Raw genomic sequence first — 25,233 nt, 5'->3', positions numbered from 1 at the left:
ATGAGGTGTCCATCTAATTTTGCGTAGTCTTCCTGTGTGAGCGTTTAATCATGGCATTTAGGTAAAGACGGGCAGAGAGTGCTAAATGTGTTATGTGACCAATCCTTTTTTTTTTTCCTGCAAACCAACACACTTGTGACTGGTGCATTGTTCAAAGGATATTTGCGATAAGAGTATCTCACACAAAGGACCTTAGAAGAGAATAAAACATTTAAAACTCAAAGCTCCACAGCTCACAGGCTTTATGGATGAAAGAAAAGCACCAAAACTGGGAGCACTTGAGATAAGCAGCACAGATCCTTGTGATGACATTGAAAAGTGGATTCAATATTTGTTTAAAAGATAGGAAAGTGTTTACTATGTGTCTTCACATCACCTTTAAAACGTCCGTTCCACCTTTTCCCTGTGCTTAGGCATCGTTTGAGTGGACATTAACGCAGTTACTCCTGTTATGAACCTCGGACCTATTCAAAGTTACCTGTTTCAGCTTCTGTTGAACTCTTCCTGCTGACTTTGTCTCCCTTGAAGGACCAGATGTAGACTTTGTGGAGAACTCCAGGCCTTAATCCAATCAGCCTGTATGAAGTACTATCACGGCCGACAAAGATCTCTGAGCTGGAGCCTGCAGCTGAGGTGTAGCTCAGCATGTAGCCCTCAATTTCTGCCTGGACTCGATCCCATGAGACTGTCACAGTGTCCTCTGTTACCTCAGTGGTGATAAGGTTTGTTGGAGCATCAAAGTCTGAAAAAAGAAAAAAGATCAAATGATCCATTGCAGGGTAAAGACTCTCATAAAGTTCAAAGCGTCAGATAAAGCATCAAAGTCTAAAAATGGGTTGAAGAGAAAGGAACCAGAAACAAAGAGAGGAACCAATTATTTCACAAACGTGCAAAAATCATGATCCCCAGCAGGGTATAGACTCTAATAAAGTTCAGGTAAATGTGGGCAAATGTCCAAGGTAGTGTTACTTCAACACTGTTAGTATTTAGGCAGGGTAATAATCCTGATGAACACATGAATTTAGTAAACACTCATTTTATGCATCAGAGCAAATGTTGTCCTGTAGCTTTGCAGCACTTGACAGTATAAGTAAATTGACCCAAACTTCTTATCCAGATTTTTATCGTTTTGCAATGTTAAGGAATTCAAATGAACAAAAGAGGAATGTGTCCTCTGGTTCAGAGAACAAGCTCTGTTAAGCTCGTCAAAAGAACATCACAAGCACACAGCCCAACCGTGGGTCCTGTTTGTAACGTCCGTGGTCTTAAGGGGTTCACAGAGGCAGCAGGTTGTGTATTCTATATGTGTGGATGGGAGAGAATGCCATTGAAAGTGAAGAGCAACATCAATGGGAAGGAGAGGGAAAATAAAGGAGGCAGAGTCACAGGGGCACAGTTAGCCAGACCCAGAGGAAGTAAAGGGAAATGTAAAAGCTATCATCATTTCTGATTATTCCTCTGTGGCAATGACTCAGCCGAGGTCAGTGTTGTGTCACTGCCCTGTCAGCATCATGAAAACTGACTAATGATGCATCCAGGAGAGGGGGATGAACTATGAGCTGTGGTCTATTTTTGTAGGTAATATGGGGTCATTGTGATGATATAATTCGTTTGTATAGTGATGATAGAAATCTTATGAAACAATCTAACTAACTAACTATCGTCTGTCATTTTGTCAATCATTTCATGTGTTTCCCAACACACTCAAGATGACAACATCTCAAATCTAGTGCATTTTCCACAATGTATACATATCTATATATATATACAGCATATATATATATATGTGTAACCCTAACCATAACCCTGGAATATTCTTATACACAAAACTGAAATCAGAGTACAAAATAGTTGGAAAATATAAGCATTACACTATCAAACAATTAACTGTTGAAAAAGAATGAATGGTGATGGTGGAGTCACACTGGCTGCTCAGAGTCTGTGTTCTCTGTCTAGCTTTATATCCACCCTGTGTCTCTCCTCTCGTTACCTGCTGTCATTTCTCTGTCCTTTAAGCGACACTGCTCCGCAGACCGCCATGCACTAACTGCTCCATTGTGGAAAATTCACTCCACTTACAGCGGACTGAAAATGAGAGGTCACTCAGAAGTCCAAGAACTTGAAGTGAGCAGTGTTCCCGGAAAACAAGTTATTGTCTCTCAGTAAAAAAAAAACCCAAAAGAAAAAACCCAATAACAGCTTTTTTTGTGTGCTGAATGTCTGTGAACATTATAACAACTAACAATTTCACAGTTACACACTAGAAATATATGGATGGATTATGGAATAATGGCAGAGACAATGGAACAAAACCCAAAGGCTGACACAAGTATTTGTTCCCTTTGTGTCTCTTTTTGATAGTTATTGGGCTTTTTGTGTTTCTCCTACTGAGAATGTTCAGATGCAGCTCAATTTCAGAAATGGAAACATTGGTCCATTTACTCTGTATTCATTTTGTTTTAATTTGTACATGTCCTATTAAAACTTCTAGGGAAAATCTAGAATGTAGGGAGGTTATTGTGTCACAGATAGCTCAAGCAAGACCATAAAAAAACATTTCAGCAAAGGCATAAAATGTGAATTGTTATAAAACTAAACAATAAGAATTAATAAAGGGTAATATTGTCACATTCTTCACCATTGCCATGTACATATTGTTGTCAGGAATGCTTGACTGTGCACTGCCCTCTAGTGGACGTAGTGCTTAACAACCATATTATTTCACGTGAAGGACACTGTGAAATATGGCAGCATAAATTAGCCTTAAGATCATCCATCAATGAAACCATAGAATTACGCCATGACAGATAAATAAGCAGCAAACACATGTTTCTGGATCCTTGAAATAGTGCACACAGTGACTGAAGAGAACACTGGACGGAAACAGGGTGAAGAAAAACAGGAGAATATTAGGTTCTCTGGAGAGCAATGCTTTTTACTTTTGACTAGCAAAGTAAACCTCCAGTACACATTCTTCCTCCCTCTCTGGTGATGTATTTCTACACTCTGAACAAAGACGTGTTGTTTTTGCTCATATAACTTTGCTGCCTGACAGTTTCTACGTATATGTTATTATAATTCTTTTTTTTTTTTTTTCCTCCGAAACACTGCTGCTTACTGAGTGAGCCCACGCTTGCTCTGAAGTTACAGTTTATGACGGATTGTTTTTACCCCAGATGTTCTACCCCACTAGCTGCGGAGCGACAGCAGCTACCGGGCTACACAACATGAGCGGTGGCTTCAGCCATTTGGAAAAAAAGCTTATCCATTATGGGTGGCATGTTCAGCAAAGGCATTGACCCCAAGGCCCAGAGAGTAGTAACAGGCCATCGTTCATCATAGCTTCACGGCCTCACTGTGCAGTGGAAGCCATGCATTGTGTATGTGTATGTGTATGTTTAACTGATGGATCAATGGAATAATTTATGTCAAATATAAAAAAAAAAATGTGTTATGCTTAACTTGTGATGTAAGCTGGAGTCCCCTGTCTCTTTCAAATTAGATTTTGGGTTTTCCCTTCAATCTGAGTAAGTAGGCAGCCCATAATATGACTTCAAGACCTGATTTGTCTGCATCTGGAGGTGCATATGATATGGATGATATAAAAGCTCCTTTAGCTACTACAAATCAGCTGCCACTTGTCCTAGATTGATAGATAGATGAGAGAGTTTGATGAAAATAAAGTCAAAATAAGATGCCATTATACAGTCAAATTGTCAGTAAGCATCAAAATGAATTCAAATAATATTTTATCAGTATGATACATATACCCCCAAGATGCACTGCACACATGCCTGTAAAAATGACAAAACAAATCATCTTTCACAAAACAAACTAAGTGCAACTCTATGTCAGATCCATTCAAAATTCAATCCTTCCCAATACCTTCTTTCTTTAAACGTCTTTTTCCCCCTCATATCCAGTTAGTTAACATACATCAGTCATATTTAATGTTCAAACCTGAGCAGACATGGTTTTCCCACTGGACCACATCAGGTGCTAAAATGTGTCCAGATAACATCAAGTCCAAACATTCATTCTCTCCCATACGTCAGGCCCATCTGCTTTCGGTTATATAGGCCTCTGTGGAGACTTTATTGGATTTGCAGCAGAAGCAGCCATGGTGTGTTGTGTTTATACACCTAATAATCTTTTGGCAGGTTAGTGACAATGGCACGTCCCCAAACAGTTATTCCTTTGATTCTGGTGCTTTCAAATGTGTAATTGAATTCTTTAACTTACTATGTACATCATGACCATGAGAAAGACAGAAGATGATTCAGGAAGCAAAACTTGACACATGTGTGGAAATCTTTAAATATATAGAGTAAAAATACATATTCCATCCATCAAGTCTACATTAAACAAGCTGCAGGGTCGGACTGGAAAATTAAATTACGCTCAGTACCATTCAAACCCTTTGCAAAAGAAAATATTCGTATTTTTCAAAGATTTGTGTGATTTTCACATCCTTATATTAAAGGTGGGCGTGAGGATATAGTGTGTAGGTTACAGGAACTGAAATAAGAGAATGAGAAATAATGGACAGTGAAGAGGGAATGTAGGGGAATCATTCTACAACTAAGCATCTATAATGGGAGATGTGCACATTTAGCCCCTGTGGTCTTTATTCTTGCTCATAATTTCACTATTAATGTCTAGATTTGTCATTGCCTCCATTGTTCCTGCTCTCTTTTTGCATAATCAAAAACACATTTATAAAGTATAAACTATACCTGCATTTAGAGCAAGTAAAAAAATATAATTTATATATTTTATTTATATCTCTCGATATATAAATTCTCCATTCATTTAAGTATCAATTCACCCCATTCAGTGACTCCGCGCCCTCCCATGAAGAGGACTGCCACTTTCTTTATTGTTATTGCTCTGTTTTCCGTGTATTTTACATATATCCTCCCTATGTGCCTTTTTTATCACCACGCACAACCATCGCCCGCCCAAGGTGACCAGCATGTTCAGAGAGATATAGTAGGTGACTGTGCTCTCTGTGGTGTCATGTCAGTCACTGTGAAACCAACAAATGCTCACCGGACAGTCCTCGCGGAGCTGAGGGCTATCATCCTATAACAGCGCTAAGCCTTTTCCGTGTTACACCGACCTAAAATGAAGGATTATAGCTACTGGAGTGGAGACAAGCCAATGTCTGCACAGTGTAGATTAGCACATTCACGAGCACCTGCAATTAGGGGACATGCTCACCAGAAGAAAAAAAAATAAACGAGGCAATGACAGGACCCCTCGAGCCAGTTAGGTCCTGACAACACCTCCCTAACACTAATGACTAAAACTCAAAACCATTAAATTGGCTGCCTAAGGATCTAAGTATTGAAGCACCATCAATCTGAGGACTGCTTTTCAAATAGGAGAAGAAAAGAAATAAAGATGCATGAATGACAATTAATAACAAAGCACAAAGGAGCAGAATAATGGGAGAAAGTGGAAATATTCTCTGGCCAGTGTAGACCATTTAACATATAAATGAAAATAATAATCACCGTATTTTAAATAAAGAAACTGAATATTAGGACCAATTGTAAAAATGACTCTTTAAAACAAATTCCTACCCACTTCCTAAAATCAGTCCAGAACACAGACAGCCCAAAAAAAATCCAATCCAACCAGAAAGAGTTTGTAAATCACTACTCACCTCAACTGTCAGGGAACATTTATTGTCATTACACCGTTCCTATCACATTTCCTCTCAGTAACCATGTTCTCCAAAGCCATCAATTCAAAATCATCAAATTCAAGCCTCCATTATTAACCCATAATTGCACGTCTGGCCGGCTGTGGTCATTACTCTGTTGTCAAAGGTAAAACTAGTTCCAGAATAATGTGTGTGACAGATTATATGTTTTTTTTCTATTAGCTTCTGACCACTAGTAAATTATAGACAGCTCTACAAACACTAAGAGCTGTTTTTTGAGGTTGCACCCAATACAGAACTAAGTGGAAAATGGATAACCTGTGTTTTGCTTCCACAAGTGGCTGATCTATCATTTCAAGTGTTCATTTTAAGTGTCATTCGCATTGATGCAAAACCATTTGTAGCACAGAGGCTGCTCCTTTCTGTTCTTAATGGTAACAACACAAATTATTCAAATTAGTTTGCACAACACATAAATCCCAATGTGTTGACACTGACCTGTGGCACCAGTGACAGAGGACGGTTTCCCCTCTGTTGTTCCTTTGATGGCCTGCACTGAGATCAGGTATTCTGTTCCTGGGTACAGACCTACAGAGAAAAAGATATTTATGAAACTCTGAACTTTTAAAAACATTACATTCTAACCACTGTCAGATAAGTTCAAACAATGCTGATAAAGCTCCACAGCACTGCGACATTCCCACACTGCACACAGGAAGTCATTTGCTATGGCAAGAAAGATGGAGTGTGACTGAAAACACAAAATAAGTCTCCAAAGAAGTGAATTCTACTGCCCAAAAACACAGTTGTTCAGCAGTGTGATGGGATGTATGCAGAAAAACGCAGACTCTGTATTACCTTTTCAGATGAAGGATAAGATATACAAGCAATATTTTGTATATACACTGTATAATGCAGTCTTCAATATTTTAGGTATTTATATATTCATACAGTATAAAGCCTGTGTCTAAAATGTACATTAGTATCTTTTGAAGTACTGATTTAAAGTTGTGTTTTTTTTAAAACTGAGGATAATAACACAACGTTTTAAATGACATCTTAATAAGTGCAAATAGTTTTTGACTCTGACAAAAGACCTACCCACAAAAGTGTGCTTAGTGCGAGCCTCCTGGCTACTTTGCACGTTCAGCTCCTCCTCCTGTCCCTCTGGGTCGGTGTGTGTGAGCCTGAAGTGATCCACGTCTCCTGGTGGGTTCCTCCAGTCCACCTGGATAGAGACTTCTGTCTGGCCAAGAACCTGAACATCATCAATAGAGGAAACACCTGGAAAGGTAGCAAGACATGAACCAATAATAGATGAATCCAGGTTTACATATACATGAGCCTCAAAAGGGAGAGTCTGCATTAAAGCTCCTGTAATCACAACTGTCTGCCTCGCTTTACTCCCACATGTGCACATGAGCAAGAAAACAAATCCCAACCACTCACTGAGGTGACCTTCCCTTGATGAGGGTCCAAGCAGGAATTTGCCTTTGGCCGTTGAGTACCTTAACAAAACATGATCTTACGTCCGTCAATCCATTCATTGCCTATCACTTGAGGGTTGGATATAATTATTTTGGGAGTTTTTATCCTAGCACATGGATAACACTGTATCTAGGATATTGCAAACATATACAATGTAGTGCTCAGTCAAATCATTATATATCATTAAATGATCACTCACACACTAACTAATAGCTAACAGTGCATGATAAAGAGGGGGCCATCAGGATTTGCAGCGTATGGTAAAAAAAAGACAATAATGTTAATCACTATAAGAAGACAAATGGTGCAAAATGAAAAGGGCTCACTTTTCTTTGGGAAATGCCAGCTATTGTGCTTTCCTGAGGGAAAAAGGAAAACATTCACTTAAACCCTCTTTTGAAGTAGATCATCGTTTGAAGTTGAAAACTATGTGCTCAGTGAAATGACTGCCTCATGCTCTCTACTCCTCCTCTATGAGCCAGATGATGGATTTTTCCCCTCATGCCCATATACAGGAATACCATGCTCTGAGGTTTTCCATGGCTAACCCTACACATTACAGTCTGTCTGCTCGTCTCACTCATGCCCACCAATCCTGCCTAGTAATATCTTTCCCCTCCCATCTGTGTCCCACCACATCTATGAGCAACTTCGATTTCCATTAAACACATCTGTGGAGCCATTTCCTTGTAATTACCTTTAAATTTCACAGACTGGCTTTTTAAAGAAACACTTGGTGACGATGAGCGTCGGGCTTGTTCGTTACTTCTCAGCAAAGCCTTCGCGTGACAAGTCATTAAGATATTTTTACACTTAAGTACAGGAAAACAAATTTACACAAGTGACTGCAAGCAATTTAGCATACTGAATCCATCCATGCATACACCTTAAACAAGCGATATTATTTACTGGGGAGGGGGCGTAACACTTTATGTTCACGAGAGGTAATAGCAAACGTATGCTTCGTGAAGCCTTAAAATAAAAAGGTTCTGCAGTTGAAAGTGTGGGATAACATAATTATAGATTATAACGTGTGTGTGTGGTGTGTCAAGTATCATTGTTTATATATGGAAAACAGACCATAATTAACCTGATTTACAAAGGCGTTGTGAATTTACATGATCACTTTACACCAGTAAATAAAAAAAACAGTGTGTCGCGAGCCCCATGTGCGGTCCTGGATTAAACATTTTAGTTGGAAAACAGCTGGGAAGAGTTGTAAAGTCAAGCAGTGAATACAGGGTCATTCCTTTCCAGCAACAGTCTTGTTTATGAGCCACAGCAGCACTGGTGTCCTCACACTGAACAATGCTAATGTACCGTGGTGGTGCCAAAATAAATAGCCTAAGATGTACAGATACAGCACATACTGGGTATTTAATTAGACATCTTCACAGGCGTTACTTTACCAGGCTCTTCTTTAATGAGCTCATCTGGTTGTAGTTGAAGTCAGGTGGTGGGAGTGAACTTGTTGTAGGCGCTAAATGTAAATGTGCTTGACTAACTTGGGTTATATTGGCAGTAAAAAGCCAGATTTTTTTCTGCTTTTATTGACAAAACTAAGCACAGCTGTGCTGAAACTCATATGCAAATCAAACAACAAAAGGGCAACTAATACAATTGATATTTGTACTTGGTTTAATATGTTTGATGTAACCTTTCTCTTAGTTTTTCCTTCTTTTCTCTTCACTTTATTGTTGCTATTTTTGTTTGCTGTGTTGAATCCTGTTTGCTTACTGAAATGACTGATGCATTATACGTTTATTGATCAAATTTCCACCAAGGGTCCATATGTATGAACCTGTGGTACGACGCTTGTTCTTCTGCTCGTCGTCATTTATCTTATTAAGCTGTATTTCCTCCTTCTTCACATTATGCCTGTGGCCTTTGAAAGCAGAATTCCGTATCATGTCATGTGAAAGAATAGTTAGGACAACTTTTGCTAAACACTGAAGTGTTTTAAGCATTTTATTGCTCCTCAACAACCAGCTGAACAAAACATGCTCACCTGTGGTAGCCTCAATCTTGTCTGCTTCACTTTGGATTTCTTTGATGACTGCATACACCTGGGTGATGTAGGTGACTCCAGGAGTCAGACCTGTGATCAGGTGGGAGTTCTCTGTGTTGGGGATCCGAACCTAGGAGACAAAGCAATAATGTTTTAGTTTTTTTTTTAAAGGTGGCTCTATGCTCAATCTATTGTTCAAGACACCTAATAATAAAATAAAAAGGTTACCAGCGCTGAGGCACTCATGTCATCCTTGGGATGATACGTCAGAACGTAATATTCTGCGCCACGAACAGACTTCCACTCAACCAGGAGGGAGACATCAGTGACCTGGACCACCCGCAGTCCCTGAGGGCCAAAGACTGGGAGAGAAAAATAGATAAAGAGATTAAAAATGGGTTGCATAAAGATTTAAACATAACATTTTATTAATTATTTTGTATTCTTAACTCGTCTTTCTTTCTTTCAGCTTCATTTAAAGGCTCTAAAAGCTATTTCAGTGTATTACAGCTTGAGGTATGTGCTATATAAATATATACTGAAAATCATATACAGTCAATTGTGTCATTAGTCATTAAATAGTGCAGTTCTGGTTATTTTTTAAGTGTTTGAAGTGTGTGCAGGGTAAAAATGGTGATGTTGTGTTTCTGCGCATTAATCAGGATTCATGATCTATTGATTATAAAATAAATCACAGTAAGGGGTCAGTTTGAAGTACTGCAGGGAACTAGAAGAAGCAACCAGAGTGTTTGAGGAGGAACTATTAGCTATTTGCAGACTTTCTGGGAAGCTCTATCTTTTCTCCTTTACCTGTCTGTTCATTTTACAGCATTGGAGAGAATTCATGAAGCAGGCAAATGTAATATCCATGTTTAACGCTGAGGTTTCTCGCTTAACCTGAGATGGCAATAAGTGGGAAAGAAAATGCTTTGCAGTGGTTACACAAGACTAAAGTCCTTCACTGACGATGGTGGAAAAATGATTCAAGGGGTAAGAAGGTATATAACTACAGGAGAGTACAATAACAGAACAGCAGCCAAAAAACAGAAGACATCAAGTCAGCAGTGTTGGGGTGCGAGGCTTTCCACTAACAAGAACTTTCTGTGGGTGCAACAGACTGAAATAAATGCTAAATGGTGGTGGATTTACAGAATTAAACCACATTTCACAGAAATGTAAACATATTTCCTCAGGGTGAAATGTGAAACGGGGGACGGGGGGGACGGAATTAAACTCAGGTTTAGACACTATTCACCACAGCAAAGACAGGAAGCGCAGTGTTTTTCTTCAAATGTTTGCACTCTTTTTTTTAAATATCAGTTAATGCTACTGGAGGCACGAATATCAACACTCTTTACCCTTGAGTTATATTTCAGAACAGCTGGAATGAATGAATGAACGTTTAAAAACTGGAAAAAAGTGTGGAAAGATTTGAGTGGTCTCTCTGACTGAAAATGAATGAAATGTGTTTTGAAGAAGAAAAATGTGACTAAAACAACAATTTTTACACCTGGAAGAATTGGCCAAAGACAAAAGTCAAAGAGTACATTGTGTTGAACATAATGCTGACAAATAAAAGTAGATACGATGTTTGAGAAAGTCAGAGAGTTTGTTAAATGCTAAATCAAAATATCTGAATTGTGTTTGTGAAGCTTAAAAGACATTATACTGTTTACTGTTGACCAAATGTTCTTTTTTTTAAAGAAATGAGACAGTGCTGCTCAAGCTTCGTCCTCAGTTGCATTGGAATGAAACGTACAGTGTGTATCTAAAGCTTTGAGTGTCATGTTGCTGTCATCACCAAGGGAGCAAACTGACATCTATCATCCAGGTGTTGAAATGGCAAGAAGCCACATAACACAAAGAGGGTCTTGACTGTTTTGCTTCAGTTCTCGTCTTCGCCCACTGCTTATTACCACTATTACTAACACCTAGAATCAACACAGGGATTTTTTTTTTTCTTACCTCCCACTTTCCTCGACTTCCCTGACTTAACCTCTGCTGCCAGTGTTAATGTTGGCCTCCATTCAACAGCACCTACACATGAAGCTCATTTGCTGCCTCTGCAGAGTAAAACTGCAGCTTGGAGAAAATAAAATACCCTCAACGGTTTGACCTGCTATTGTGAGACCATTTATGGCCTATTCTACTTTCTAAAATGTTCACTTGAAAGGCTATTGGTCTTCTTCCTGGTAAATAAAAGGAGAAAAAAAATGCCACAGACAGGAACAGACAAACATTGCAATTTAAAGGAGACTATAGGCATCTTCTCTTGTAGCAAAATGATCTGTCCTTCATTTGCACCAAATCCTCTAGAGTACTTTAAATACTATCATAGTCATAAACTGCTGCTGCTCACCTTTCAGCTCCTCGTCTTAAATGTCTATAAAATGCAATTTTCTACCCTGAGGCATGATAATGGCTTGGCAAGTCGTGCGTTTAGACAGAAAGGTGATGATACCTCTGTGAGGTTAAAACTTGATGGAGCCCCAAATGATTGATGGGCGTTCTCTTATTTCTGTGGTATGACGTGGCCTGATGTCAAACGTGGTCGAGAGGCTAAAGCTACCAGAGGTCACAAAGTCAGAGAAGTGACAGGGCCTCGTCACCTGCTACATCTGAAATAACTGTTGAGAGATTATTTGAATTCCATAGAAGTAGGTCACTTTGGCTACCATAATAACCATTACTAATAAACTGAACTAAAGCTTTATTTCAAATTGTAAGAAATGAGTTTAGCAGCTAAGCCTCACTAAGACCTACTCCTCAGTATAATCATATTCCTGCAGAAGAGAAAAACCAACAGCAAAAGCCAGATAACAAAGGAAGGTAACTGTGGTTGAGAAGAAAACTAACCCTATTCAGTGAGCTAAAATGGTACCAAATCACTTAACCCTTTCTCTCTCTCTCTTTTTCTATTTGTAAAGCTGCCAAGTATTTTGCCAGGTTGTTTTCATGAGACATTTAAGCCAACGTCCACTTTAAAAAAAGCTAACCATGTTGCTCTGTGTGGATTTGGCTAGATATTACTCATCATTCAAAAGCTGTTTGAGTCTGAAACATTGAAACCTAAATCAAACAGATGAGAAAGAAATTAATTTGGGTCATAGTGGTAAATGTTCTATTCTTAATGGTACAGGGACTTCTTCTAGAATCTGTGATTCAAAGAGCGCAGAGCCATAAAGGCCACTGCATGAAAAGGTTATATGTAAATCTGGAGTTTCATGTTGAACATAATTCAATACAATACAAGTCTGGTATAATTAAACTGTACGGTAAAAAAGATCACCTACACACTTGAGAACTAACCATTGTGTATATATATATATATATACATATGCAGCTCGCCATGTAAGAATGCTTTATATCATCAAGCTTCTGATACATGCCACATTAAATACTCACTGTGCAACATTTGTTTTAACCACTGTGCAATATGTAGTATGTTTATAAGTTTTTAATTCACACATTTCTAGTACTTGTACACAATATATAATACTCTAATACATTTAACAAAATGGATCACTGTTTATTAACTTCTTAAATGTCTAGTGTGTAAAATATTTGACAGAAACTGAAACACTAATATTTTGTGTTTTTGTGAGTATACAATCATCTGATTGTATGACATCTTCTGACCACAATGTTTTTAACAATAGCCCACAATGGACAAACTAAACATATTTTGCATTTTGATGCTAACTAAAGGCTTTATACGTTCTCCAACACAGGGACTCTTAAAGAAAAGGTACTTTTTTTATTATTCAGAATTGAAATAGCTTACCCAATGAACAGTCCTCTCCATAAAAGCCTTCATCACAGATGCACTGGCCATTAACACACTGGCCGTTACCGATGCAGTCGTTGGGACACTTGGGTATGCTGCAGTCCTCACCAGTGAAGTGTGGGAAACACACACATTTTCCATCCACGCAGTGACCCTTGTCATTGCAATTGTCTGGACACGTGATCTGGCTGCAGTCGTCTCCCGCGTAGCCTTGGTGACACACACACTTCCCGGCCACACATCGGCCGTTGTCATTGCACTCATCTGGACAGGAGGACACCGAGCAATCGGGGCCCTCCCATCCTGGATAACAGAGGCAACTGCAGGTGTCGTGTTGGTAGATGCCATGACCACTGCAGCTTGTGTCCGCACCTAGGGAAAGGGTGAAATGTTAATACCGTTTGCCTGACAGAACTACATGTTCCTGGGGGTATTGGTTGCAGTTGATAGTATTGATTAAATTCCTCCTAAATCATGCTACCAAATATCACTATCACTTTTGAGTCTGACTGACTTCCCGTGTCAGTGTTTGTGTCTCAGCTTACCTGCAGCACAACTTTTTCCACACAAGCCCTGAGCACACTGGGTCTTTAGGTATGTAACTTCTTCCTCCAGCCCATTGACTCTGTACAACAAAGACAGGAAGCTTTCAGACTCCGCACAGTCACACTTCGGTGTCTGTAGCCTGATGTTGTGTCTGAAGACGATATCATTCTCTCCTTTTGCACTGGGATCTGTCTGTAGACCTGAAACATAGGACAAGGGTCAGCACCAAAGTAATTAGCCACAGATTTAGGTACAATATGAATGTCCAGTTTAAAAGTAGAAGGTTTTCCACTACTTTACTGTAATAACCTGTGTCATCCTGGGTTGGCAGTTGTTCCACTTTACAGCTAGAACTCCCAGGGATGTCAATTTTATAGACATGGCTGAAGGTGACTCCCTGCTCTGAGGGTTGTGGGAGGTTGTCGGCGTAGCTGAAGAGTGAGATGGTGCAGTGTAGCGCCAACAGGCACAGGGCCCTCCAAAGGAGTCTAGTGGTCATGGCTGTAGGACTACAGAAGAACGGGTGAGTGAAACAGCAAGTGTACCGATGACCTCAGTATAGTTCCCCTAAAAGCAGGGACTGTTGATTTTTACCTTACTCATGCGAAGACACCAGTAAAAACAGTCTGATGGCTGCAAAGTAAATCCAATCCACTTTCAAGATTCTGACACAGATGAGACCACTATGGAGCTGAAATATATATTCCATCTGTTTGTAAAGTGCAAGTGTTTGCATTTTTGAAATGGGAAGCTCATAGCCGAGTGGAAAGGGAACTCGACTTGTGACTGAAGGGTTGTCGGTTCAAGTGCCTGCCAGGTCAAGGGCTGGGGTACCCCTGGGATACTGCGGAGCAAGGTACCCAATCCCCATTGCTCACTGTCACTTGGGAACCCAAAATTGACCCCAGCCACACAGAGGAGCCACATCCGGTGTACTCCTTGTGCCGGTCTCATGCCCAGATAAGTGGGAGGGTCGCGCCAGGAAGGCCACCTGGCATAAAAATCTCTGCCAAACCAAGTATGCGGATCATGCTGTGGCGACCCCTAGAGGGGGAGAAGCCAAGAGAAAAAAATGGCATTTTCTTTTTAACATTTAACAGTTTGTACTGTCCAGTTAAAGTTTTATAGAGAGCTGAGGGAAAAGAATAGAGTCTGGATTAGTTACATTATGAAAGATTACATTACTTTCAATGGGACACCCTCCGTGTTGTGTTTGCACAAGTGTGTGTGTGTTCCCTTTTGCTCTAAACCATAAGTTGTGCTCAGTCAACTCCTCCAGAGATTGGAGCAGACTGATGATGTCATTCTGTTTAATTGACAGTGATGTCATGTAAACTTCAAAAGCCATAAAGTCAAATGATATGCTTTCAAAATAGCATGCCAGCTTCAGTAGGCTTTTTATAGACTTTAAATTTCTGGTGGAAAAGCAGAAGCAGCAGAAAAAAAAACATCTGATACCCCTAATACACAGGTAATCAGGTACACAAGGCTCTTAATAATGTTTTTGTTTTCAGATCAGTCTCTGCAAAACCCATGGTGAACAGCCCAGTGATCAGTTGCTTAAATACTCAGACCAACAACCATGATGCATTCAATGTCACATAAATCACCTTTGTTCCTAATGCTACGTTTTGAACTTCAGCCACTTGTCTTGACTATGTCTACATGACTAAATACATCCAGTTGCTGACATGTGATTGGCTAAATATCAGATATTTACATCAGTCAATTGTCCAGCTACTGTGTTGAAACCATCATCAGATTAACAGAGATTCTCAGCAGGGATCCCAAGACCATTTGACTTGTACTTTAAATAGCTCGTGTGGAAAGCTCCTTTCGCAGTGGGACACAATTTATTTAAAAAGGACTTTGGGTTATAGGTGACACTTGATCATTTAAACAGGACGTAACTCAAGTAGCTCTGCTCAAAAATGCTCCAGTCCGTTTCAAAGAAAACAAACAGACAAGTGTTGGCCATGACCTGTCTCTCTCCAGTACAAACTCAGTATGATTGATTTTATTTGGTTATTTTATCCGTCGTTTTATTGCTACTGGTCAATAGCTTGCGGTTAGAGAGACGGATGTCTGTACAAAAAAAATATGAGCCATGACGACATCATTGAGAAATTGCTGTTGTCAGCCCATGTGGTGGCCAAAATTTGACTTCAGTGGGTGTTTTATCAGTGGCCAAGATTTGGGAGGGCAAACTAGAGTGAAAGAGACATTAAGAGGAAAATGACGAGAGATGCATGGGAAATAAGGCAAAATATAGATGAGAGTGAAAGAGATAGATGAAGTGAAAGACAGTGAAGTTGACGAGAGGAAATGATGGAGAGTGTTTGTGAATAGCGTTTAGACACATTATATAGATAGATAGCAGGCTGAATATCTATGTGGAACTGAACTGCACTTGCGTGAGGAGATGCTTGGTAATAATGTTTATAGCGCCTTGTCAGGATTTTATTTGATGCTTGACACTTTTTTGGCCCCTTTCTTATTACTGTTGGAGGGGACAGCACTGTGACCTTCCAAGCCACAGACTGCAGCTGTATGCTGAGAATGCATCAGTGTTTGTAAAGGAGATGGATGAAAGATTCATAGGGCGAGGAAATTGGGAATTAAGAGGGAAATGGTGCAGACACAGTTGAAAAACTATTGTTTCAGAGACTGGATGAATGGATGGATACACATGTGTGCGTGTGTGTAAATATCACTCTTGTATAAAGTACCGAAAAGGTGATACTAAAAGTACGTATCTTACCAGGAAATTACTTAGGTGGAAGGTGAAGTCACTTTTTTATAATATTACTTAAGTAAAGGTCTTAAAGTATATGACATTTACTGTATCAAAAGTAATTTTCTGATATAAAATGTACTTAGAAGTAAAAGTATTAAAAAAGAGAGGAGTAAGGATTAAGTCATGGTGGATCAGTGGTAGGGCGAGTTGTCTTTCAACTGGAAGGTTGTGGGTTAAATTTCTGGCCCTGCTAGTCTATGTGTGTCCGTTAGCAAGACACTTAACCCCATGTTGAAGCATGTGAATGGCAAAACTGTGTAAAGCAGCTCATCAGGACTAGAAAAGCTCTCTATATTATATAGACCATTATATAGACGCTTCTTCTTCTGATTGTATTTGGTTGTGATGAGTAACAAAGATAGTTAGAGGAAACATATTGGAGTAAAACTACACAATTTATTTAAGAAATGTAGTGGAGTAAAAGTAAAGGTTGCTAGAAATATAAATAACAAAGTAAAGTACAGATATGTGAATTTTGTACTTAATTACAGTAACAAAGTATTTGTACTACTGGTAAATATATACAGTTGTAGATTGCTGAGTGGATGATGGAAGGATGAATCAACCAATATAGGGTGGATTAGTGGATGAATGAATCAGTATAATAGATCAGTGGAAGGGTAAATGACAGTCAGACAGGAAGGTGGGATTTACAAGCAGACAGGAAAAAAAATAAAGAAGGCTTACTGGATTTTCTCCAGGGACTCGTAACACAAAGATTACAAACCCTGTTTTGGCATCAATGTGCGACACATTCATAATGTATAGGTTGTAGTTATTGCACGTCATTCAAGTCAACATGCATGAGACTGCAAGAAAAGGAAAGGAGAAAAAGAAAAAAGAACACAATGGCTTTCATCTGCTGGATCATTGAGATAGCATTTCAACCTGGTGTTCAAGCCAACGCTGAAGTAGAATTCAACATGTCCATAAACACAGTTGAAAATTCCTCCCTGACAATAACCTATCTATGTCAAAGCAGTGCTATGTCAACGGGCCTGTAAAATATTTGTTGACTACCTGATGTGTGTTCACTCTTTTATAAGGTGAAAGAAAAGACGGTGAGCCTGTGCCCATGTGTGTTAAGTATGTGCATGAAACCTGTCATTTATAGCTTTCAGGGACAAACGGGCCTGCCTGCAAAGGTAACGATGGCATTTTAATCACAATGAGACAATACTGTCTGTTCTTGAAAATCTGTGTAGGAGTGTCTGTCTGTCAGTCTGTCTGTCTGTGTGTGTGTGTGTGCGTTTGTAAAAGTCTCCAAAACTGGGAAAGAAAGAAATGGAGGGGAGGATACACTTCAAGAACTAAGACAAACAACTTTAAAAAGGTCCCCATATAGTGTGTACACATACAGACAGTGCGAGGCAGTGGAATAAGTGTACTTTTGCACCATGCTCTCTAAAGAGCCATTAAACCCTCAGACAAAAGACTGACTGTTTCACCGGGTTTAAACTCCGGACTAAAATCCCATAGGACTAAACAAGCCCGCGGATGAGAAGAAAAAAAAGAGTTTAAGAAAGAGGAATGGGAAGGTCATGCCTTTATGTGGGCTTGCAAACTTGCGCTGTTTATGTGCATCCATTTCCTCTCATCTTTGTCTTCCCCTTGCAGCAGCTTGCAGACAGAACAGGGAAACCAAGAATAAGACGAAGCTGAAAGCAATTATGGGCTGAGAGCAGAGCTCATATCTTCATGAGTCGGTCTGCCTCCTGCTGCCGCACAGACCACAAGGAAACCTCGATAAGGACTTGGCTCCATCAGAACCGTAGAGGCCTCTTTATCCTCTGTGGGGCTATCAGATAAAAATATGACCCATACCAAAAAGAATGAAAAAGAGTACAACGCATAGTAATACACAAATCCACCCACGTTCAAGATAATTATTAGTAATTATTATATTATATTTTATTTTAAATAATACAAATGATTTAAGCTGAAAAGTGAAAGTAGCCATATTTTACAATCATGATACTTTTTCTAATAACCCAGCTACTTATGATCCTTCCCCCCTTCTGTGTCTTCCTCTATCATCTTGCATGGCTGAGGGCCCACATCTGTTGCTCATTTGGTGAGGCACTCTGTGCATTGCCTCGGTAAGCACAGTAGCATTAGATGTAAATCTTGTGGACTGACAGCCCACGTGAGAATATCTATGACCCTGGCTCATGTAAATATTTATGTTACATTATCACAGAGGGGAATTTGTGCTGGCATCTTTATTGACAGAGTATCTACACAACAGTGTGGTATTAAACTGGATACACAAATGAATAATAAATAACGAATGAAACTTTTAAGACACTGTCACGTGTTACAGGTGCAAAATATTTGTGTTATTTTATGTTACGGTTCACTGCTGTTCATAGCAACACACTAAGAAATAAGCCATATAGGCGACTTAAGCAGTAGCTGTCGGTGACTGGACCTTGATGCGAACTTTCGCAAACAATATAGGCCACATGAAGAAGAAGAAGATAGGAATCATCTAAAATAATTTATAAAAATGTGGAAAATTTAAATAAACAAGTTACACATGTGACTAAACGTTATCTCACTCGTTTACAGCGAGTCAACGGTCAAGTGACGTATTTCCGGTTCCTTTGGGGGCGCACACATCTTTACCGTAGACTCTCGCTTTAGTGACGCATCGCACACAGGAACGCCCTTACAATACGACAGAAAGGAAAACTCTGGGCGCACAATTCATCGCGCAAAGACCGCCCACACAGCTGAGCGGACTGGCCCAGATAACCAGATGTAAACATGTTACTTGCTCTTGTGCGCAGCTGCAGATATGACAGCATCAGTAGACACTCTCTCTGTCAGCTCCGAACACAGCGTCATGTCTGATCTGTAATCGATCGCAGCAGCTGTTTTTTTTGCTTTCGATTTTTTAATCACCAGCTGCCACCGGCCACAATGTTAATATAATATTTTGTCAGCCGATCACATGGCAGCCACTTGACACATTCTGGCACGTAAACAGGGTCAAGGCGACCTGCTGAAGTTCAAACCGAGTGTTTAAAAAAAGGGACGAAAGGTGATTTAAGTCCATTCATCTCTAGGGTTTACAGAATGTTCCAGAAAAGAAGATATACATCCATCCATCCATCTATTTTCTACTGCTTTATCCTCCACATGAGGGTCATAGGGGTGTTGTGTCAATCTCAGCTGACATAGGATGACACCCTGGACAGTTTGCCAGTCCATCACAGAGCCACATACAGAGACAAACAATCATCCACTCTCGAAGATATACAGCGGGAGGAAAATTCCTTGTTGATGCCAGAGGTCAGAGAAGAACGGACAAACTGGTTTTGGAATTACAGAAAGGCAACTGTAATTCACAACATAAACTCAAATAAACATTGGTTAACAAACAAGGTATGGAGAGGAGCATGTGGATCTGAATTTCAATGCACAACATGTTCAACCATGTAAGCAGAATGGCTACACCAGTGATAAAGTGGTCAATATACTATAGTAAATTACTGTAGACATAGGTGAAGCAAAAAAAACACTGAATAAAACAATTGTATTCAGCCAAATCACATATTTGTCATTGACCAAGATTTCCACAACCTCCCTACAGACAAATTGCTGCCATGCAAACTAAAACTAATATAACTACCATTTCAGTCGTGAGACACTTGTCATAGTAAAAGGCTTTGGATGTGGGCTCAGTAAAAGAAGCAAGGAAAGCAAACATCATTGGTTTCTTGAATTTGTACATATATATATATATATATATATATATATATATATATATATATATATATATATAAACACTAATTAATTAATTAGTAAAATTAAAAAATAAGTACAGGGTCATTGGATGACAATGTTATTTTGTCAAATTAAAATTTTCAATTGAAAATGAATAAAGTCAAATTTATAAATAACTGAACAAATTGTGGAATTATAAGATCCCTTACCCTTGAGGGTTTTCTCAAGTTTTCTCCTCCTCTACCTTTTTCCTCTCTTTCTTGTGAAGAAATGAGCGTCACTCTCCCTCTGCCACCTGTTGACAGACTGGGCCCGGTGACTCAAAGACCTCCACACTGCCACTGACTTTTGCTCTACCCCCTTCCTCTTCAATTGCTAAAATCTCTCCCAAATGCCTGTGGGCCAATGGGCAGTTAGCTTGGGAGTGTCTCCTTTCCTCTCATCCTCTCCTCAAGTCAAGGATAGAAGGGACTGGGATGAAAGATAATGAGTGTAGTCACACTCGACCTAAACCACAGCCTGAAACTTGTTTCTTCATTTGGGCCAAAACATTATTCACTTTTAAATAATTGCTTGTTTCCTGCCTGGGTGTGTTTCATTACGGTAGCTGAGAAGGTTGGATTTAATCTCTTCAGCAGAAGAAGCAGGGTCTAAAAACACAGTAGCTGTATAATGGGGGGAGTTTAAAGCCAAGGAAAACCTTGAGGCTTAGAGGGAACCACCAGGGACAGGTAATCCTTGGCAAAACACATTTTATAGGCAAATTGTTCACAGAAGACTACTTTAGAAAAAAAAAGAAGCATTTGAATAAAAATGAAACAAACACAGCAGTGGGACAAATATCAAGTTAGACATGGAGACAAATGAGCTGGGGAAATGTACTGCAACAAATCCTCATTTGGGAATATTTATGTAAGAAATAGTGAAAATAATCATGATTCCTGATATATTGTTGGCTGTATGATTGGCAGTTTTGTTATGTTGTTTTATTTTTTCAAGTATTTACTGTGAAACACAGTCCGGAAATAATTCAGACGCATGAATATGATCTGTGGCAGAAAATATAACACCAACCTGAACCACCGCCAGAGACCTGGTGTCACAGTGGCTGTTTGTCACTAAATATATATGTAAGCGAGGTTTCAGATTTCTGTGGGAAGACATTGGGATTGCAGAAGGGAAACTGGAGCTAAAGCTGGGAGGGCAGGTGTGGATGTTTGGAGAGACTGCGGTCGAACATTTGTTTGTACTCAACAACAATGACCTGGGGGGCCAATGAGCATCTAGTCTGGTCAAGATGGGGCAATATAAGATATTCATGATGATATTAGACAGAATTTCAAAGTAAAAGTGCTTGTTTTTATATAAAATGATGTATACTTCACAATAAAAAACATATTTTATGAGGCTCAAAAACCGAGAAATAAATAGAAAATTGAACAAATAATGATGAGGATAACTGTAATTAAAACAGCTTAAATCTGTGTAATTTAATGTTGAGTGTAATACATCTGATAAAGCAATAATTACAATCAAATGTCTAAGTGCTATTGTAAAAGTATTGCTAGCAATTATATTTAGTCTTATACTCTTACACTGTTTATATTCTATCACCTCAGCACAGTGGTGGGCGGGCCGCATGTAAGCGTTTGGAGGGCCACATGTGGCCCGCGGGCCGCCAGTTTGCCACAGCTGTTTTAGAGGATAATATTGTTGTGTGTTCATGTGAAGCAGTGTCTTCCTCTGCCTCTGGAAGAAAATAGTATAATGGAGCAACGTGAGAGATAAATGAACCACCAGCGGATAATCCATAATGGCTGTCATTTCAGAGTTTATACACTGGATGTGGAATATTTTAGTCGCACACAGCATCTTTTTTTTTATTTTCTACAAAGAACAGTGCAACTATAGGAGACTAAAGTTGGCTTACATTTCATTTTTATCATGCTGAAAGTTTACTAGAATATAAATGCTCCCATAAACAGCAGGAGGAAGTTGTCATGTAGCAAGTGTCTGCATGTTTCAAACAGTGTCTTTGTACAAGTGTTGGTCCTTTTTTTGTGCCCTTGCATGTCTCTGTGTGTGCAGACTTGTGAGCAGACTATTAACTGATTATCTGGGATCAACTCAATGTTTGGAGCCATTTACTGACTCTGGGAACCAAAACGGTGAAATGGCTTCAATTCATCAGCAAGGTACAAAGTGATTTTAATCATTTTTAAAAGGTCTTTTGTACTTATGCCTCGTGGTTTGGTTGTAGACAGTGAATTAACTTACCCTTGAAATACTTTCCTCCCTCCATATTCTATTCTATTTTGTCCTCAAAAGTCAAAAAGGTTGTTTTTTTATGAAGAGACAAGAGGGCTTTGGTGATTTCACTTGGGCTAAAACAAACTTTCTCTCCATCTTTCATTGTGTCCATCAATCCATTCATCTCTCCTTCCTTATTTGAACTAAACAAATGTGTTATCGTTTCCAAACAAAACCAGGCAAATCCTCCGCTGCGGGCACACTGAGCTCCATTCATGCTCTCGTGTGTTGTGGGGACATGCTTTGTGGGAGTTGACGACATTCACAGTCACTTGTGAGAAAATATTTCATGCAAATTGCTGTATTTTTCTAAGACGTATGACTTTTTCCCATTGTCAGCGGCTGCTGTTTCCAGCCCATGCTGGGAAATGTATCCCATAGCAGTAAAAGATGTAAGTGAACTCTTCACAGCGGGATGAATTTTATATGTGATCCACATTTGTACTGGAAAAGCCCACACACCTCGGTTATTTTCCTTTTATTCACCCCGTTCATCCTCTCGACCCTGAAACTGCCTGTAATCTGCTGACGGAAGGTGTCATAAAACTGATTACTTAATAATTAGAAGGTGCAGATTTCAAAAGTATGCATCTGAAAATGTCTCCGTTTTACTGGAGTTCTCATTAAAGCAAAGATAATTAGCATATGGGACAGAGCTGGATCCGAAGACTCTCTCTCTCTCTCTCTCTCTCTCTCTCTCTCTCTCTCTCTCTCTCTCTCCTGTGATGCTTTACTCTAAACATTTTAAGGTCCCTAATGCTTTGCCTCATTTGCTGTATGTGATGGAAAATGCTTTGTTATCTATTTAATTATGTGAGACTGTTTTTTTAATTCTCATTAATCATGTTGGATGGGAGCATCTGCCGGGAAGAAAGCTGTTAGAAGTTGAGTTGGTGGTTAAAAAAAAAACATCATTCATTTAAAATTGGTAGCTTTGTATGTTCAATATGAGCGTTAGAATTAAAGATACTGGCCGACAGATTTACAATGTACATGTTAAAGGAATGTATGGAGTCACTGGGGGCCGGCACCAGGGACACATTACAGTGATTAAGTCCCTTCTGTTATGTATATGGCAGTGTAAAATCTGAAACACCACTTCAGCGTCTTGTTTTAATTTGCTTAGATATTTAACTTGCGATGATTAGTAGGGGATGGAATATGTAAACAAAGCGACGCATGTACAGTACATAAGTATTTTTTTCTTCAGTGCTTTAATTAATCATGTTCTTCTGCCACACACTGAATGTGTTATTGGCCTGTTTGTTTCGTCAAAATAGAAATATATATTTCCTCCAACAGCTCAACAGAGGAAGTGATTTCCTGCTACCATCTTGGTTTTCCTCTCAGTCAGATCTTTCTAGAATAATATGTGCACATGTTTTGCTAATTCAATTGCTTGTATTGTCTGTAATTAACCAGGTACAGTAGTTGCAAAATGAGAATACGAATTATATTGAGCTGACACGTGCTATGTTGACTACCTCATGTCTTTTTAAACAAACAGATGATTGACTCTGTCCTAAACAGAACAAGCTTTTTCTTATACAGACTTCAGTAATTAATTGAGATGACTTACTAACTGCTATAAAGCAAAGAATAAAATGTTATGTAGCTTTTTCTTTGCTCCTGAAGTGATTAGTTAAGGGATTAGTTAATGGACATCATTGTTTTTGTATATGGTATACATTCAGTGGTTTCTTAATGCAATGATTGTTTTCATATTTTAAAGTGAATACAATTGAATTGAATATCTAATTGGAATTAAAAAAAGGCAGCCTTTAGGGTGTGTGTATTCTTTACCTCGTTGGGAAAATGGTGATATTACATCATAATGCCCTACTTTAAGGCACATTACTGTAAGGTAAAGTGAAAGATTGTTGCGCTGTCAGTAACTTCAACGTGACCCCTTATTAGATCATGTACAGTAAATATACAAAAAGCACATTAGGTCCTTTGAACACCGTGTTCTAATCACACGCAGGCTGCCTGTGGCGAGGGCAACTTAAACATGAACATGATTGCATGTTTCCTTGTGGATCTGGAAACGGTTGATTGACGAGGCTGATTCGATCTGAGGGGGAGCTACGCTGTGAGCCAAATTAGATCTGACAGACGGATCCAAACACCACCCGCAGATATCCAACACATGAAATATGTTTAAATACAGACTAAAGGCCTGGGTTGTCTGAGGGTCACTGTCATAGATTGGCACAGTCAACTGAACACTGGCATTTTTCCCATCGCTAGTGTAAACATCCACAAATAGGGAGAAAATGTTTTCTAATTGTGTACAAGGAAATTACAAGATTAAATCACAGGAAACCAGAGCAGGAGCTGGCATCGGTGCCACATTCTGCATGTTTACATTTGTCAGATGTTTTGGAGAGTGATTGAATTTTCTTTTTTACCAGCGTAAACTGAATGTGTGTGACTTTGGTGGAAAACAGATCAGATTAGAGGACACAGTGAAGATAAAGCCTAAAGTCATTTAGTGGAGGAAGGATTAATGCCACATGGAGGTTTGGTGGAATTTGTTTCCATTCCAGATGCTGGTTGTTTGTGTGCTCAGCTGCCTTTCATGTCAAACACAATGAACTCATACAAACAGACTACAGTTAAACTACAAGCTGTTGTCCTGTCTTCACTTATCTCTAACACTCACCACAGTGTGTTCTGTGCATTTATGATTATCTGCTAATGTCCGTCAACTACTGTGAACCGTCAGCACACACGGATTATTGTTTTTGTTTGGTTGGATGACATACGATAAAAATTATATGACACGACTATTTGTAAATGTGGGCCACAACAGGTCATGAAAATGTTTTTAATTTGCAGTTTTGTCATGAAGATTGCTATTTTTAAGTTAAGTAGCACCTTAAATCCAACTA

At 39.2% G+C, this 25,233-nt stretch overlaps 1 protein-coding gene across 5 annotated transcripts in view; it reads right to left on the bottom strand.

Annotated features, from left to right (window-relative positions):
• Window positions 1-20,469, bottom strand: part of tnn (tenascin N) — a 31,691-nt gene extending 11,222 nt beyond the window's left edge. For 2 of the 5 annotated variants that reach the window (XM_058626206.1, XM_058626243.1), the window contains exons 1-9: window positions 20,239-20,469; window positions 13,810-14,009; window positions 13,500-13,700; window positions 12,952-13,326; window positions 9,396-9,529; window positions 9,168-9,297; window positions 6,773-6,955; window positions 6,170-6,259; window positions 479-742 (exon numbers count right to left, since the gene is read on the bottom strand). In XM_058626206.1, the coding sequence (XP_058482189.1) occupies window positions 479-742; window positions 6,170-6,259; window positions 6,773-6,955; window positions 9,168-9,297; window positions 9,396-9,529; window positions 12,952-13,326; window positions 13,500-13,700; window positions 13,810-13,999 (1,567 nt within the window). In that variant the 5' untranslated portion in view covers window positions 14,000-14,009; window positions 20,239-20,469. Of the gene's footprint in view, window positions 1-478; window positions 743-6,169; window positions 6,260-6,772; window positions 6,956-9,167; window positions 9,298-9,395; window positions 9,530-12,951; window positions 13,327-13,499; window positions 13,701-13,809; window positions 14,010-14,094; window positions 14,443-20,238 lie in introns of those variants that run through there. The other 3 variants (XM_058626236.1, XM_058626227.1, XM_058626215.1) reach the window with 3 other exon arrangements.
• Window positions 20,470-25,233: the final 4,764 nt, after the last annotated feature.

The sequence above is a fragment of the Solea solea genome, chromosome 1 (genome assembly GCF_958295425.1).
Source record: "Solea solea chromosome 1, fSolSol10.1, whole genome shotgun sequence".
NCBI lineage: Eukaryota > Metazoa > Chordata > Actinopteri > Pleuronectiformes > Soleidae > Solea > Solea solea.
Note: the sequence above shows the minus strand (reverse complement) of the source record. Positions and strands in the feature narration are given on the sequence as shown.